Genomic DNA, 16,667 nt, shown 5'->3' with positions numbered 1-16,667 from the left:
CGACACAGCAGATGTTTTCCAGATCTCCAGCAGACATCTTACAGACGTACTGTATCTGTGCTATCTGGGTATGTCTTGCAGACGTAGACATCAAATAGACGTCTCCCAGATGTATGTGCGCTATCAGGGTAAATTTCAAATCCTAAAAATTCTTTTGTACTTTTGTGTTTTCGTGACATAAATAACTTCTGTATTCACTTCAACACGATACCATCTACTAGATTTATGTCCCAATATTTAAAACTTAAACTGTTAAAATTCAATCACACAACACGCGCGAAAAAACGGAATGATTTATGAATGATAAATGCGAGTATAGATACAGTCAACATCACATCCTTATCCGAGCGCCGGTTACCATGGCAACACATTCATTGACTATAGAGACAACCAAAAGAAGCACTCTGTGTGGCCAGAGTGAGTGTCTAAAGTTGTTCAGAGGAATATTTTTAGTTAAACATCTCATTATCAACAACCAAAGAAGATTGTTCCCAAGAGCATTTGAACCTAACACAAAAGACTGAGAAGCCAACCACTCACCATTGAAGTTAACACTCCTGATGTATCCCAGAAGCTCTTTGCCGTTGATGTTGCTCATGCGGGGACAGAGGCCGGGGTATCCGAAGCAGTAATCCTTATGCATGCGATGCAAAGCGTGTGCCATCGCATAAACCGCATCCATCACGAACTGCACCTTCCCTTCCTGCTCATAACTGGAGTCACGGCCCACCTTCTCCAACCCTGAGCAAACAAACAACACACATTATGAATAAATACTGCCTGCGTACATATAATCCCATAGCGCTGGTGTTGAGAGAGACACTTAATATAACGTTTTCCACTCCAGAAAAACAACATTCTCATTTTAATAAAACGTTATTTAATATGTTTTTGTGGTCACTCATTAATGTAATTAGATAATCGAAACACTGAGGAGGCGACTGCGCCGACCATCTGATTTTCCTCAAATGTGTTCTTTCCGAATAAACATTTTCTCCCACATCTCTGAAGTAATATCACGTGTGACATTCCAGCTGTTGTTGTAAGTAAATTGAATTTGGCATCTGTGATTATTTCTCTCCAAGTTTTGCTTTTTAAGACTAAAAGATTGCATTTAATGCTCGCGGCAAAATATTTTTTTCTCCCAAGATCACAGTTTTTGACATAATGAAAGATAAATAAAACGTGCCTGCCCAGGCGAGGCGTATTAGCAGGACCTGGAGTCCTCCATCCCTTCTGCTGTCGCTGAGGAATTAATAGGCTCTTGTAAATGAAATCCAATCCACTTTTATAGCGGTTTTAGAGTAATGGGAAAGTGACGCATTCGCTTCGCCAAAACGGAGATGGATTGCACGGACCGAAGTGTACGATGAATGACTTAGAAAACAAAAGACCACAGAACCGCAGCTCTCAGAGTCCCAACAAGTCGGACATCAAGTTTACTTGTGGGTACACCATCGCAATAACACAACACTTCAGTCTTTAGGTTGGAAATGAAGACACTTCACAACACTACACATTTAAACGTTCTGTTATCATCTCAGAAATACATTTTTATTTGTAATTTATTTGAGTATAATTGTTTTTCTCTCTCATTACGTCGGGTCATAATGAGCTAAGAAGTATTAAAAAACAAACATTAACAAAATCATCAATTGTTAAAAATAAAAAACCTCTATGAATGAATCAAAGGTAATATCAATCGTGTTTTTAATAACTTTTGAAACTGTGATATTTCTGATAAGACATTTTACAATAGTTTCATAATAGTTTAAATATTTTAAATGCTAAATATGCATCTTTATTGTCAAAAGAACACTGAATGCAAACTATTTCACTTATGGTATGAAATGGGGATATAAAGGTGGGTGTGGCCACGGTGACTCCGCCCCTTAACTGAGCCAAACCCATTCAGCACTCTCTCCGATGGACACTTATTGTTTGAATAAAATGATGCCAGACACATTTTATATGTTTTGACTCACCTTGCCACACTTTTGTTAAAAACTAGCATGACGTGTTCAAAGTGCACTGCACGGTAAGTAAGCAGATATTCCCTTGTCTACACAGCCATTATGAAACCTGAAGTGTTTTGCTTTTGTTTGTTCCATATTTCTTCATTTAGCAAAGCTTTCATCCAAAGCGACTCACACATGAGGAAAAACACAAACCAAAGCGATTAATCATAAGGAGACAATGCCAGCAGCGTCACAATATGAACTGTTAAAAGCTGCAGAGTGTGCAAGTATACAGTAAAGCGCAGGGTTTTGTTTGCACAGTAACGGAACAATGCTATTTTTGTTTTGAGTTTCTCTTCAACAGGCCCGTGCGTTTGATGTCGCTTAATACAGTAACTGATTGATGGCAACACGGATGACGGACAGTTTAATGAGCCGAACAACTGTCTCCATTAAATGTCAATTAGCCAAGCAAATTAAATTCCCTCCCTCCCGTCGAAGAGCTTCTCGCTGTCTCCCGGCATTACTATAGTGGACCACATCTAGTGTTCAACAAAACTCTATACTGTAACTGAAAGAATGACGTCAAAGAGTTTTATTATTATTACAGATATATATAGAAAAAATAAGAAAATGGAAATAATACAGCATTTTTGTAATTCATTTTCATATACACAACCGTAAGGAAGCAGGACAACATATGTCATTGTGTTACACCCCACATAATTAAATACCATAGTATACTACAGTAATTTGTAATAATTTATAATAAATTGAAAAACTATAGTAAATACTTTAGTATACTATGGCGTTAACTATTGTAAGTGTCTTGGAGTTTTACTATCGTACATATAGTAAATACTATAGTATGTACAGTATATAAATACTACAGAATAATTCAGTATTTTTGAATGTGGCAACAATGAACATAAGATTTTTCTTGGCTTTATTTTCTTTGAGCTGTATGTGCAATTATTTTGTATTTATTTTTGTGACTTGCTTATATTCTTGACAGGTTTCATGATAGTCTACCTTCATACTTTCCTCTATAGCAGGTAAACAGTATCATGTAAAAGCACACATGTGTGAAGTGAACGGTGAATGTGAAGAGGTTCAGTTAAATCTGGCTGCGTGATGAAACTGTAATAATTGTCTGGCATCCAACTTTGCTTTTCTCTCATTCTGAATGACGCCTCTGTGTGCCTGCACTGAAACAATCATCTCTATTCTATATATGCTAATGAGATTCCCTGGATATAACACATGCACATCTGAGTAAATTACTCAAACCGAGCTTGGAAAAACATCAATACCTGCCAACAGCACTTACACTGATGCCTTTAATCCGTATAATTATAAATATAATTTATTTGAATAAAAATGAAAGATTTCTTTAAAATAATGAAAAGATCATATGAGTTGTGTGTTAAAAAAAGGAATCAGGGTTATAAGTTTACAAAAATAAAAGTTAAAAAAAGTTCAGAAAAATGAATTTTAAAGATGAAATGAATTAGAAATGTGGCATTAGCAATAAACTGGAACAAGTTTATATTAAGGCGCTAAAATTATTCATTAAATAAACTAAACTGAAATAAAATAAATTACAACTGTATGGCAATATTAAAAGAAATAAAATCAAAATAGCTGAAAATTAAAACAAAATTAACATAAAAGCTTAAAATATATGATAAAAAGCTCATTTAAAGTACCAATAAAACTACAACGAAACTAACATATACTGTATATAAAAACTCAATATGGAATTGGAAAATTATGTTAGTAAATATATAATATAATAAAAAGACTGTTCTTTTGGCTACAGACATTAAAAAGCTTTTGATTTCAATCAGATTTTTTTTTTGCAAAACAAAAAAAGTCCAAAAAAGTGAAAATGAACACTGGGTATCCGACAGTGTTCCAATCCCGTTTGTCGACAGGCAGCACATTTCTTAACCCATCACTACAATTTCTCCAAGCTAATGGGATTTCTGCACTTAAAAATGAGACTGACGCTCATGAGGTCCAGACCCAATGCCCTCTTTCCCCAAACCATTACAGACCGTGCACGGTGTAGCCGGTCGTTTTAAACAAGCTCTGATTTATTTGAGGAAAGTCTAAACACGTCCTGACAACAGTCGTTTTATTTTTAACCATTCTTCCCTCTGTAATTTTCAGCGGGTTAGTGATTCTGTAAGCATCCCGACCTGCCAAGGAAAGAGACGGAGCGTGACGTGCCACAAGAGACGGCTCTTATTGTTGGTGATAAGACGAAGCGTGAAATCACATTAAGACTTGCGACTGAGATTCTGCCACCTTTGTGCCCTCTGGGGTTTGCGGGGATACGCCTGACCCGGGCGGTGAGAACACCTGAGCTTCTGACAACGGGAGAAGGATTCGATTCGACCCGACTGCAACCTGAGCAGCCAGGTGTGTCATCTCTCTCTCCAGAGCCGTCAGAGGCGGTCGGGGTTGTTCGCTTTATTTGGTCCCCGTCCCGGCTTTTAATTCTGACTCACTCAAGGTAATAAAAGACAAACTGAGGGTTTTAAAAGGTTTCTCAAGAGGGAACAGGGAAGTTGGTCATACACTGTATTTTCATTATAAGTGCTTCATAAACATAAACCCAGGCATCCAATATAATGCTTTCAGTTGTAAAAACGTCAAAATCGCCAAATATGAAACAATAAAAATGAGCATACAGTAAATCACATGCAGACAGGTGAAAACACTGTCAGGGTCTCGTGACCTACATTATGTGGTTCATCTGCCTTTAACACGCTGCTGTCAGGAACATGAATAAGAATTAATGACTTTATTAAATTCCTGCGCAGAGTTCTTAAAACTCAATGGAAATAAACAGCAAGAGTGCATCTTGAGTTCATCCACAAAAGAATGAACAAGACCTCCTTAAAAAAGCATTTCTCATCGTGAAAACCGATACAGATTTGCTGAATCCCGCTCGTGTTCTTTGCACATCAAGGCAATGTGACACAAATTGGCCAGAATTGCTTCAAATCTACCCCAGAATTCCCCTCTGCCCACCTGGATTGCCCAGTTAAATCATGTCAAACACAGGGAGACTCCACAGAATTTGGTTTTGTATGTTCATCTCTATGAGAGAAATTGGCCGACAGAGAAAACCAGAGAACGGCGGACGGGTTTGATTTGATAGAGAGATGCTCGAGCATTCAGCGAGCGTCACAGGGTGAAAAAGCCAATCGGAAGGTCAAAGGGTCTTCTAACAAAAGCCAGCGCATCATTCTTGTGTGACACCCGGCTGTGTTTTTTAAATAATTCAGGGCGTGATACTCCAAACACCTCCTGCCGTCTTCAAGCCCTTTAACTCCATTAGACCTCCTGTGATGTCTGACAGAAGCGGTACACTTATGATCCTTGAGATCAAACCTCTGTGAGATCAGACGTCTGATAATGAACCGAGAGCTCGCCGCCAAAATAAAACAAACTTCCATCGCTGTAATATTGTCACGGTCTACTCACACAACAACAGAAGAGAGATGAAGAAACTCTGCGTGGTGTTTTTGTGCCATGGGAGAGGTTTTCTCTTCGCGTTCTTGCTGTATCTCAGTAATAAAACAGCAGTAAAGCACATAATTGCACTTGCATTAAACTATCAACTCATTCCGAGGCGCTGAAGAGACGCTTCTCTCTTTTCTTTTGATTCACTCACATTCACATCCACGTCATATCTAAAGTTTTCAGTCTAAAGTGTGACAGGGCCTGTCGCAGAAACACACGGTGTCAAATCACTGCATTCAAATATTACGTCAAGCCCAAACTTTAGTGTCACAAAAACTTTTCACTTAGAAGAAAAGTCGAAAAGACTTTAAGAAAAAGGTTCTAAAAGTTCACGTTGAGTTTGACTCTTTAAGTGACACGAGCTGCAGACACACATTCAACACATTAAACATCATCTTTATATTCAACTCCTAGTAATAATGACCCTTAAATCTCAAACTCAATGTCTAAATGTGCCTGAATTATTTAACACAACATCAAAGCATCAAAAGAGGAACGAATTTGAAGGCAAAATACAAACACTATTTTCAAGCATTTTTTGTAATATAAAATTATATTTAATATATAGATTTTTTTATATATAATATAGATAGTAGAGATATGAGAAGACAATATATATTAAAATATAAAAATAAAAAATACAATAAAATAAAATCATTTTAATAATAATTATAAATATTCTGTAATAATGTATTAATTTATTTATAATTTTCCTGTTTTTTATTTTTCCTAATTTCTATATTATTTTATATCTCAATTACTTTATATCTATATTGTTTCTATAGAAACCACTATAGCGCTAAAGAAACAAACTTGAATAGTGTTTAAAAAAACACAAAGTGTTTAGACATGTCTGTTTGTCAGATGTTAACAGAAGATGTGCACGGCTGATGTGATGAACTACACATATGATCCTAACTTTATACATGCACTAAAATAATTTAAAACCAGATCTATGAAAATCTTAGAATTACATCTGACACACACAATAAAAAGGACGAAAACATGGATAGACCCAAGTCACACAATATCTGAAGTCAAGCATATCAAAGAGGTTTGGGTGTGGGCCAGTGAGAAACCACCAGACCACACCCTAGCAACCACTCAAAACACCTTAGCAACAGCAAAGTAATGTCCTAGTTACTGAGTGCACAGATAACCACCATGATTTTCTTTCAAAGATATAAACTATCTTTTATATCAATAGAGGAATAAAGTGCGGGTGCACGACATGTGCATGATAACTATCAGTCAAACACAAACTTACACACAAAGCCACACAAAAACTCTCTCTACGCACAGTTCAAACCCTTGAAACATCTTTTTCAGATGTGAATATCTTCACAATAAAACCTGTGAAGGCTCGGACAAGGGATGGCTCTTAAAAATCAGCAGCACAATTTTCTCACTGCCAAGTGTCGAGCTGAACGCATGCGTTAAAGGGAATTTTTACAAGCGTTTGTTTCTATTATGCCTTCCTCAAAAAGTCGGGCCGTCGGCCACGGTCCTGTCACATCCAAAAACCATCCTGCACTTCTAGACACTTCAGCCAGGTGGAATTGCCTTTTCAAATATTTATAGAGTCATTCCCGTCGACGGCAGCTGCTAACGTCGCTGTTAGGCTATCTGGGGATGACTGATCTTTCCATAGCACACACATCAGATACGACACCCGGGTAATTGAAGATACCATCGTAACCGAACCGCCGTTGTCTAATGAAGCCATCGATTGCTAGCATCAATACCTCTAATGACAGTAAACACTGATCCAGACGGCGAAACGCACGGCCCGTCTGTAATGAAGTTACGGATAACGTCTTGTTAGGTCAATGAGTGAGTAAACATGGGCTGTTAGTCGCAGCATCCCAATCATTTCCGAACGACGCCCGAGCGAGCGAGAACACATGTTGAGAGCATCCGAGCTCAGCACCCCGTTAATGAGAAGTGGGCGGGGTCACAACCTTTGCATCATCAACACGGAAAACAATCTGCCGCTGCGGAATCAATGGCGAGGCCGGGCGTCACGGCGACACGGATCACGGCGGAGATGTAATTAAAGCGAGCTGATTGCTTGTGAAGAGGATCTCGCTCTCGAGCAGATACAGAAGTGAGGACTCTCGGGAAATATATTCAAAGTAGTGACACTACATGCACGCCGGGGAAAACAGAGGGAAAATATCACAGCCACACGTGATACAGAACATAAGCAGCTGTCTGCCACGACATTATTGGCCCACCACCTAATCTGTCTGTATCAGAAACGTCCTCACAATATGCCATGTGTCGATGATATGAGACCAGGTTTTGAAATCCAGCTCATAGTGTGTGTGGACAACATGCAAAATCTAAAGTTTGTAGAATATAATCTAAGAATATACATAAGTGCCATCGTTAGACATCAGTGTGTGTGTTTGAGAATGAGGACAGCCAAATGTGTTTGAACACACACGCTTGTGTAGGAAAGATATTGATGAGATGTCCGGTTTGTGTTTGTGTGCTGAGAAAGCCATCAGTGCGATGCTCACACCTCAGATGATGGAGCCGTCAGATTAATGTGTGTGAGGCTGTCATAGTTATTTTCATTATGTCAAGCACATTCTACCAGACAGACCAGAGACATGTTCTAAAATGAAACCAAATACACGCACGCACGCACGCACACACAAACACACACACACACACACGCATGCACACACAAACACAAGCACACACAAACACACACGCGCACATACACACGCACATGCACGCACACACACACACACACACACACGCGCACGCGCACACACATGCACACACACACGCACACACACGCACACACACACACACACACACACACACACAAACACAAGCACACACAAACACACGCACGCACGCACACACAAACACAAGCACACACAAACACACACACGCGCACGCACATACGCGCACGCACACACAAGCACACACAAACACACACGCGCACGCACACGCACACACACACATGAACGCACGCACGCACGCACACATGCACACACACACGCAAACACACACGCGCACACACACAAAAAGTTTTGCTTAGATCTTGCTCTTACACAGCTCAGGAGATTTGATGGAGTTCTCAGTTATGTTTCTCAGATGTTTCTCCTACAATTGCTTAGAAGAAATAAAAAGAGAATTAAATGAAAGTGTAATTTGTTCAGATGCATGAAAAGTATGGAGGTGTACAACAAATGTAGATTGTAGAGGTAAAATAATCTGGATTTGAGTAAATTTGATGAGAAATGTTTGAGTTCTTATTGAGATCTTCAATAATATTGACTTTTGATTGCAGACTTGACAAATCTGAGCTCAGTTTCACACATTGTTGCCATCTCTTCTCAAACTCTAATGACAGACACATTTGGGAGATTTCTGACTCTCTCCTCAGGAGAAATATCTGAGACACAGATAAGACTCGAGCATTTGCTCTCCCTTCCATCTCAATGATGTCTAAGAGATATAATAGTGGACTTCTTGGATCAAACAACACTCAGCTAGTACAACTATTTATTGCCTCTGTGTTGACAGTGTTTTGGGGAAGTAAATTGGGTGTGAAGCAGATTGATGGAGCTGGAGGGGTTGTTGGCAGTCTGTGGCTGTTTTATGACATATTGACATGTTTGTCATGGACTGAGTGCCATTATTGTCTTGGTGATGTTTTTTCTGTGGCATTGACACGGCATCATGTCCAAAACCACATAAGTAACATAATGCACACACACTTGTACTTCAGCATCTGTTCCTATGGATGAACTGCTAAAGTATTTCGCTAGCAACACCAGAGTCAAGGGTTCGATTACTTGACGAAGAGAAATAAAACCATTAATGCGCTGTAAGCCACCCTGTACACAAGCTTTCACTTAACACAGAAAAGTTCATGTATTCTCCTATATTTACACACAGACCCAACAGTCCATGACACATTTTAGCACGCAGTTACATTATCTGAACTCATTCTCAAGGTCTGATAACCAGCAGCCACGTTTGATTTCTAATGCACTCGTCCATAAACAATGGCGTGTTCAGACTCTCTCTCTCTCTCTCTCTCTCTCTCTCTCTCTCTCTCTCTCTCTCTCTCTCTCTCAGCACACTGTGCGTCACGCACCGTGTTGCCCCCAAATTAGCTTAATGACTCCCAAAACACACAGCGCTTCCTCTTCATCAAACGTGTGTGTGTGTGTGCGTGTGCGTGCGTGCGTGTGCGTGCGTGCGTGTGTGTGTGCAGACAGCTCCAGGTTACCACCAGATTGCTTCCCTGTTGTTGTTCTTGCATTCCCCCTGGCATACTTAATCACAGCTAGACATCCACCAATATAGTGTTTTTGCACTAACAATACCAATATAGATTATTTTATGTTAAATCGACTGATAAGTGATGTGCATAAACTATTTTTAATTTCTTTCATTTTTTTGGCACAGTAGTGCTTGAAGAACAATAAACAATACGCATTATTATCATAACGCCCTTTTGATTTCAGATGTTTTCATGAAAATGGTTAAAATATTAATATTTTAAAGTACTGTTTATTGGATTATTGGCCTGTAAATGTGTTTGTTTTTACACTCTTTAAAAAATGATGCTTCAAAAGATTCTTCGATGCCATAGAAGAACCTTTTGGTTCCATAAAGAACCTTTAACATCTGAAGAACTTTTCTGTTCCACAAAAGGCTCTCTGTGGCGAAAAAAGGTTCTTCAGGTTATAAAAAAGTAAGAAAAAGATGCTTCTTCAAAGAACGTTTGGCTGAATGGTTCGTTGTGGAACCAAAAATGGTTCTTCTATGGTATCACCGTAGAGAATCTTTTAAAGGAGTAGTTCACTTTCGAAATAAATTTTCATGATCATTTACTCACCCCTGTTGTCATCCAAGATGTTCATGTATTTGTTTCTTTAGTCGAAAAGAAATTAAGGTTTTTGATGAAAACATTCCAGGATTTTTCTCCATATAGTGGACTTCAATGGACTCCAAACGGTTGAAGGTCAAAATTACAGTTTCAGTGCAGCTTCAAAGGGCTTTAAAGGATACCAGACGATGAATAAGGGTCTTATCTAGCGAAACGATCAGTCATTTTCTAAAAAATAATAAAAATGTATATGCTTTATAAACACAAATGCTCGCCTTGCTCTGTTCTGCGATGCGCGTCATGACTTCATGAAATACGTAATTACCTTATTCATCGTCTGGTATCCTTTAAAGCCCTTTAAAGCTGCACTGAAACTGTAATTTTGACCTTCAACCGTTTGGAGTCCATTGAAGTCCACTATATAGAGAAAAAATCTTGGGATGTTTTCATCAAAAACCTTATTTTCTTTTCGACTAAAGAAACAAATACATAAACATCTTGGATGACATGGGGGTGAGTAAATGATCATGAAAATTTATTTTGAAAGCGAACTACTCCTTTAAGCACCTTTATTTTTAAGAGTGTACTTCAGCTTCACTCAGTCTGTTTTTAATGCAGTGTGAAAGACACCTTCAGAGTGTTATTGCTCACCACACGAGGACCTTCAGGACAAGAGAGAAAACCAGGTGTAATGAAGTCAGACACTGGACACAATCTAAATGTCACCCAAGCGTCTGTCCTAAAGCTTACGGGGGACACCGATTGTTTGCATTGATCGCCCGAGCCGGGGCATCGGACAGACTTACAGAAACATGCATTCAGACAACTGAATTGGGAACACTTTATTTGGTTGTTGGATTTAAGTTCAGTTTGAACTGTGGTAGCAAACAGGAAACCAAATTCTACTTAAATTTAGGGAAGCAGACAAAAATTTATAGGAGAAATTTTCAATAATGATTAATGTATGAATTATACATGTATCATACAGCCAAAGAAAATATATAACATTCTTCGTTTTTCAGTTTATGCTGGAAAAATATGTTGTGCTTACGTGGAATTTCTTTGAATTACTCAAAAAACCCAGACCACAAGAGTCTGCCAAACCCATTATGCATTCGTCATCTTCCTCTCTGAACAAAAGATCGTTTAGAGATGAATCTGTGAACATGAAAATATGACATCTCTCACCAGTGCACTTTTTAAGACTTCCCGGACGCTTGCCGTGCATCCCCAGCTTGCAGACGAAGTTTTCCTCCCAGAATTCGGCGAACCATACGTTTCTTCTGTTGTTGGACAGCGAGCGGCTGCGGAAGTAGCGATCGAACGCTGAGAGAAGAGGAAAAGAGAAAGAGATAAATATCTGACAGAATGTCACAATTTTGTGACGGTGAAGTGTCGGAGCGTGTGCGTGTCCTCAACGGGCAGTCCTGTGCGTCTGTCTGTATCGAATCCATCTCCCCACAGACACAATTACATAGTGTGTTCTGACAAAAGTGCACTAATTGGTGGGTTTATTCCCGAGCTGTTGCCTGTGGAGCTGATGGCTGAGGGACAGAGATGTGATTACTGGAGTGCACATGAACACCAGAAAGAACTCCGCTGCTGGCGGATCTACGGAGGCGAGATTGAGCGTCTAACCACAATCATTCTATCCACTAACCACTATCTCTACTACGATGCAAATATCTCTACAAAAACTACTAAAGTTTAAAAAATCTTAAAAAATGAAACTCTTAAAAATAGTGGTGCTACTGTAAAACGGGTCCTTCGCCGGGATGCCCTATAGCAGCGGTTCCCAGAGTGGGGGTCGCAAGGCCGCGAGGGCGGGGTCGCAAGATGATTTTCATTTTTTTATTATTACAAATAGCATATGTAATCAATAAGTGTAACAAAATATAAAAATATTAATTAAGTTAAAAATAAAACCAGGCAAATAAAAAGCCATCAGCCCCTCGATCATGGCCCCTGAGGTGATTACGTCACATTAACGACATTAGCAACCGCATAAGGTTAGGTGCAGCAAGTCCATTTACAGCACCACGTTAAACAGTCCCATGTGCACACAGATCATTTTTCAGGCTTTAAGTTTAGGATTTGTCGAAATGAAACGTTGATTAATATCGACCAAAGACAACGCAGGGAGGCCAGCGGAGGAGGGCGGAGAAGCGCTGCAGTCAGAGGGGCCATCGTCCTCAGGTACGAAAAGAGGTACATAAATCAGCACTTGAATCAGTTTGATGAAATTCAACCATCTGTAGTAATAGTTCATAGTTTATGTATAATGACAAGTAAAGTAATGAGTAAATAACTATAAAATAATATTATGTTAGGTTGTGCTCTTTTGTGTTGTCATTATGCACGTTCGGGTAAAATAGGTGCATTTGCGCACAACGTTTGTATACTTTAACCACCTCCGAGTATAGTGGGGGTCTCGAGTCACTGGCACTGTTATTTTGGGGGTCGCGGGCTGGAAAGTTTGGGAACCCCTGCCCTATAGAACCATTTTAAGTTGGCTAAAGAAACTTTCAGTCAATGGTTCTTAAAATAAAATAAAAATCTTACAATTTTATTGTCTGTAAAACAATTTTCCAATTCAAAAAAACCTTTTAGAAACTTTAATGTTAAGAGTGGTAAAAAAACACTTTTATTAACAACTAAAACAACAATTAGTCGTATTATTATTGCTAGTAAAAAATAAAGGTTCCTCCTTTTTTAATAAAAATGTTATTATAATAATAATACTTAAATTTATTTATTTAATAAATAATAATAATTAATAGTAGTTATTATTATTATCATTTATAGTAAGCAGCGCTACAACAGCAATAATATATATATATACATATACACTATATATACTTTATATATTAGATTTATTTAAATATATTTGTTTCTTAGAAAAAGAAATTTGTTGATTTTCCAATGACTATTGGCAGCAAAATGTGAAGATCATGCGAAACTATCAAAAAATACTATAATAACAACTTTATTTTTTTTTCATATTTTAATTTTTGTGGCTCAACACCAGGTATGTGTTCATAACGTCTGATAACTTTCTTCATAACATCTACAAAATACTGCATTTTCTACTGAGGTCATTTTTATCTCATGTCAGTAAAGGTGTGATTGTTATTTTTACAAACCCTCGACTGTGGCTCTTTTCGGTAGAATGGTGATGGCTCCTTCCGCCACTCTCTCCTGCTGGATGACCGGTGAGATCTTGGCGCCCCAGCTGTCAGAGCCCACCCACAGGAAATGACCCGTCTGATTGTTCCTCTTGGCCGCATCCAAGACTCGTCTGCAGATGTAAAAAACGGTCAGCTTCAAAAAACACCAAACCCACAAGCACATCAATCTCTCATGGCTGAACGCTGAGCAGTATCTTATCTGTTGACGGGACAGAGTTCAGATAAATGCACATCAAGGGCTGTTGCCATCTGTAACCGACTGACTACTATTCAAATAAAGACTTAAATCTTTCCTCATGTCTGAATCACAGTTTATATCTCATTGTATTATATAATCTATATCATTTATATTTACACAGCGTGGACTAAATAAAAAGCTTCCGGTCAATAAGTTAATAAGCTCAACTTTTACAACTCATGAGTTTTCTGAGTTCGCAGTGAAAATCACTTCAGTGTGAAGTCAGATTAGTATTAGTCCGTGAGGCTTTTAAGAAATACACTTCACCTCAGCAGCTGTTATTTCATCAAGCATATGTATGTGTTGATGGCAGGAAACCTAATGATTTCTAGCTCATTCCATGTACCCAAGCCAAATCTCAACACAGCATCACCTCGGGGACTGAGTTACATAAACGACTCCGAGTCGGAGTGGACCGGTGCTGAGGAAATTAGAGCATCCCGCCCTATGGGCACAAAACACTTAACATCCTCTGCAGTGTGATTTTTAATTGCTTTCCGTTTGTACTTCAGGTTCAGGAAAGTTGGAGAACGTACAGGTGGCAACCGAGATAAAGACGGGAAATGAGTGAAGGCTTCTGGGATGTACTGCGGGCGAGATGTTAATGCAAATGACTGTGTGTTCCAGTTTCACCTCTGTCTCACTGCCGATGTGGATTTTGGGCCATGTGTACTTCACACAGTATGCAAAATTTCTGATTTATCAAATTGTGCAGCACACTGTACTGAATACTGCATCCCAGAATGCAATGCACTCCACCTAACCTTTCATTTTTAACGTGACAGATGAACCAAAATCATATCAGCTGTCAGTATCTTTCTCTCTCTTTACCTTTGTTTGAGAAACCTACTGTATGTACGTGTCTATGTATGTATATATTTTTTTGCTATACATAAAGTGTTCTACATAAACGTTTCTCCCTCTCTTTCTCTTTCACTTCATTGGTCTCTCTCTCTCTCTCTCTTCTGCAGGCGCTGATAATAGACTCGACTCAGTTTAAGATATCTCTTCTCTGAGAACGTTCAGTCTGTGAATACGTTTACATAAAGAATACCTGATATCATCCTCGTTTGCAAACATGATCACGGCTCGAGCGCTTGGGGTCTCCAGGAGGCGTCGGATTATCTTGTCGAATTCCCCAGGCCTCGGCTCCCGGGGGATCTTCAGAGACTGTGCAATACACACCCCACCTAAACACAGACACACAATTGAACACATGAAGTGGTATAAAACGACTCACAATTGAGGTTTGTAAAAGATTTTCACTTTAAAGAAGGCATTGTCATTTGTATTGATGTATTTTGGATGTATTTTTTTTATAAACATCTTTAAAACATGAAATAATGTTGCATTAAGATTATTCTACACCCCCCTGGCAAACGGTTTTTGTTTTCTTGTATACAAAAGAAATATCTGCCAGCTATGTTAGATTAATCATTTTAATTCAAGATATTTTCACTAAAAACACATTCCCCCCTTTTGCTTTAACAGTAAATGTTTGTGTTTTATGATGTTTTTACATTTTAACTGCAAATCAAGATAAAAAATATTGACTTTTTGTTGTGTTATTGTTTGGAATACAAATACCTCAATGAGTCAAATACACCGAAATATCAGAGTTGTGCTGTATGTCTGAACAAGGTATACTGTATCACTCGTATCTCAATATTTGGTGATTTTTTTGTTGTTGCCATAAATCATTATTCTAAGTAACCCCTTTTGTTTGTCACTGGTTTCTGCAAAATCTAACCAATAAAAGGTATTAAAAATTGCTTGTCAACTTTGACAACAGAGTATGTAATCATTAATTAATAAAGTACTGTGTTTTTCTTTCAGTTTTCTGAAAAACAGCAAATTTGAAGATACAAGGTTTCGGAAGGACACCGACGAAATTCAAGTCAAAGTGACAACCAATTTGATTCACACACATGCTGTATAAGCAGTTAAACACCTCTTCTGTCCACATCACTTTATCAAAGGTAACAAGGCAGATGTACACCATTCAGGTCTTGATGGAGCACATTGAGGAGGACGGGACCATCTTTCATATTTAACGTAAGCTGTAATGTGTAAGTGGCCATCGCACCGAGAGCTCTATTAGAACATTAGCGTCACGCATGAGAATGAATGATGGACTTTCTCATGGATGTAATCTCTTCCTGTTTCAATCCATTTAATGAACGTTGACATTTGCCTCGGTTAGCTGTGTCGCCGCATGCTAAACCAACGCTGATCTTCATACATTCTGTCCCAAAGACAAACACTCGTTAGCTGTAATTAATGCCCCATTCAAGGGTAATCAACAATCTGTTGCCCTCGTGCCTTTCCCCCATCTCTCTGTCTCTCAGGAGTATTGTTTTTCTTTGCGTGAAACATGTTTGGCAAAAACAAAACAAAAATCAATAACAGGTGGAGAATCACAGTGTTTACCATCTTTACCATCACATATTAAAGTAAAAATGTTATGCTCTTGTGAAACATTTTTCCAGACTACAAGCGATCTATAATTTAAAGTAGATCAACTAACGTATTCTTCTGAAAAAGTAAAAAAAGTAATTCTGTGATGAAGTTGGAGGTAGGGATATCCAAATTGAAATGTCCAACTTCCGACCCCAATGCGTTCCATATATCACGCCACATTAAAAATCTCCCAAAGTGAATTTATTGTTTGAATTTTGCAATAAAACGTACACAAGAGACTATGTTTTCATATCATGTTGTGAAGTAACTTTGAAGTTTGTCAAGAGCAAGTCATAATTATAAATATCAGATGTTACGTGCTGTTGCGTAGACAAACACATTAAATACTGTACATAAACATCTTGGACGTGACCTTGGGGTTGTTTGAAAACCATAAACACTGTTTTTATGACTGCATTAAAGAA

General features: G+C 38.5%; 1 protein-coding gene across 2 annotated transcripts in view; it reads right to left on the bottom strand.

The window, feature by feature from the left end:
* The window catches only part of grm8a (glutamate receptor, metabotropic 8a), a 110,577-nt gene that overhangs the window by 20,625 nt on the left and 73,285 nt on the right, over positions 1–16,667 (bottom strand). For both annotated transcript variants that reach the window (XM_057324096.1, XM_057324095.1), the window contains exons 4-7: positions 14,837–14,972; positions 13,500–13,654; positions 11,545–11,682; positions 541–741 (exon numbers count right to left, since the gene is read on the bottom strand). In XM_057324096.1, the coding sequence (XP_057180079.1) occupies positions 541–741; positions 11,545–11,682; positions 13,500–13,654; positions 14,837–14,972 (630 nt within the window). The remainder of the gene's footprint in view (positions 1–540; positions 742–11,544; positions 11,683–13,499; positions 13,655–14,836; positions 14,973–16,667) is intronic.

Source organism: Triplophysa rosa, linkage group LG24 (assembly GCF_024868665.1).
Source record: "Triplophysa rosa linkage group LG24, Trosa_1v2, whole genome shotgun sequence".
Classification (NCBI taxonomy): Eukaryota; Metazoa; Chordata; class Actinopteri; order Cypriniformes; family Nemacheilidae; genus Triplophysa; species Triplophysa rosa.
This window is presented reverse-complemented; position numbering and strand designations above follow the sequence as displayed.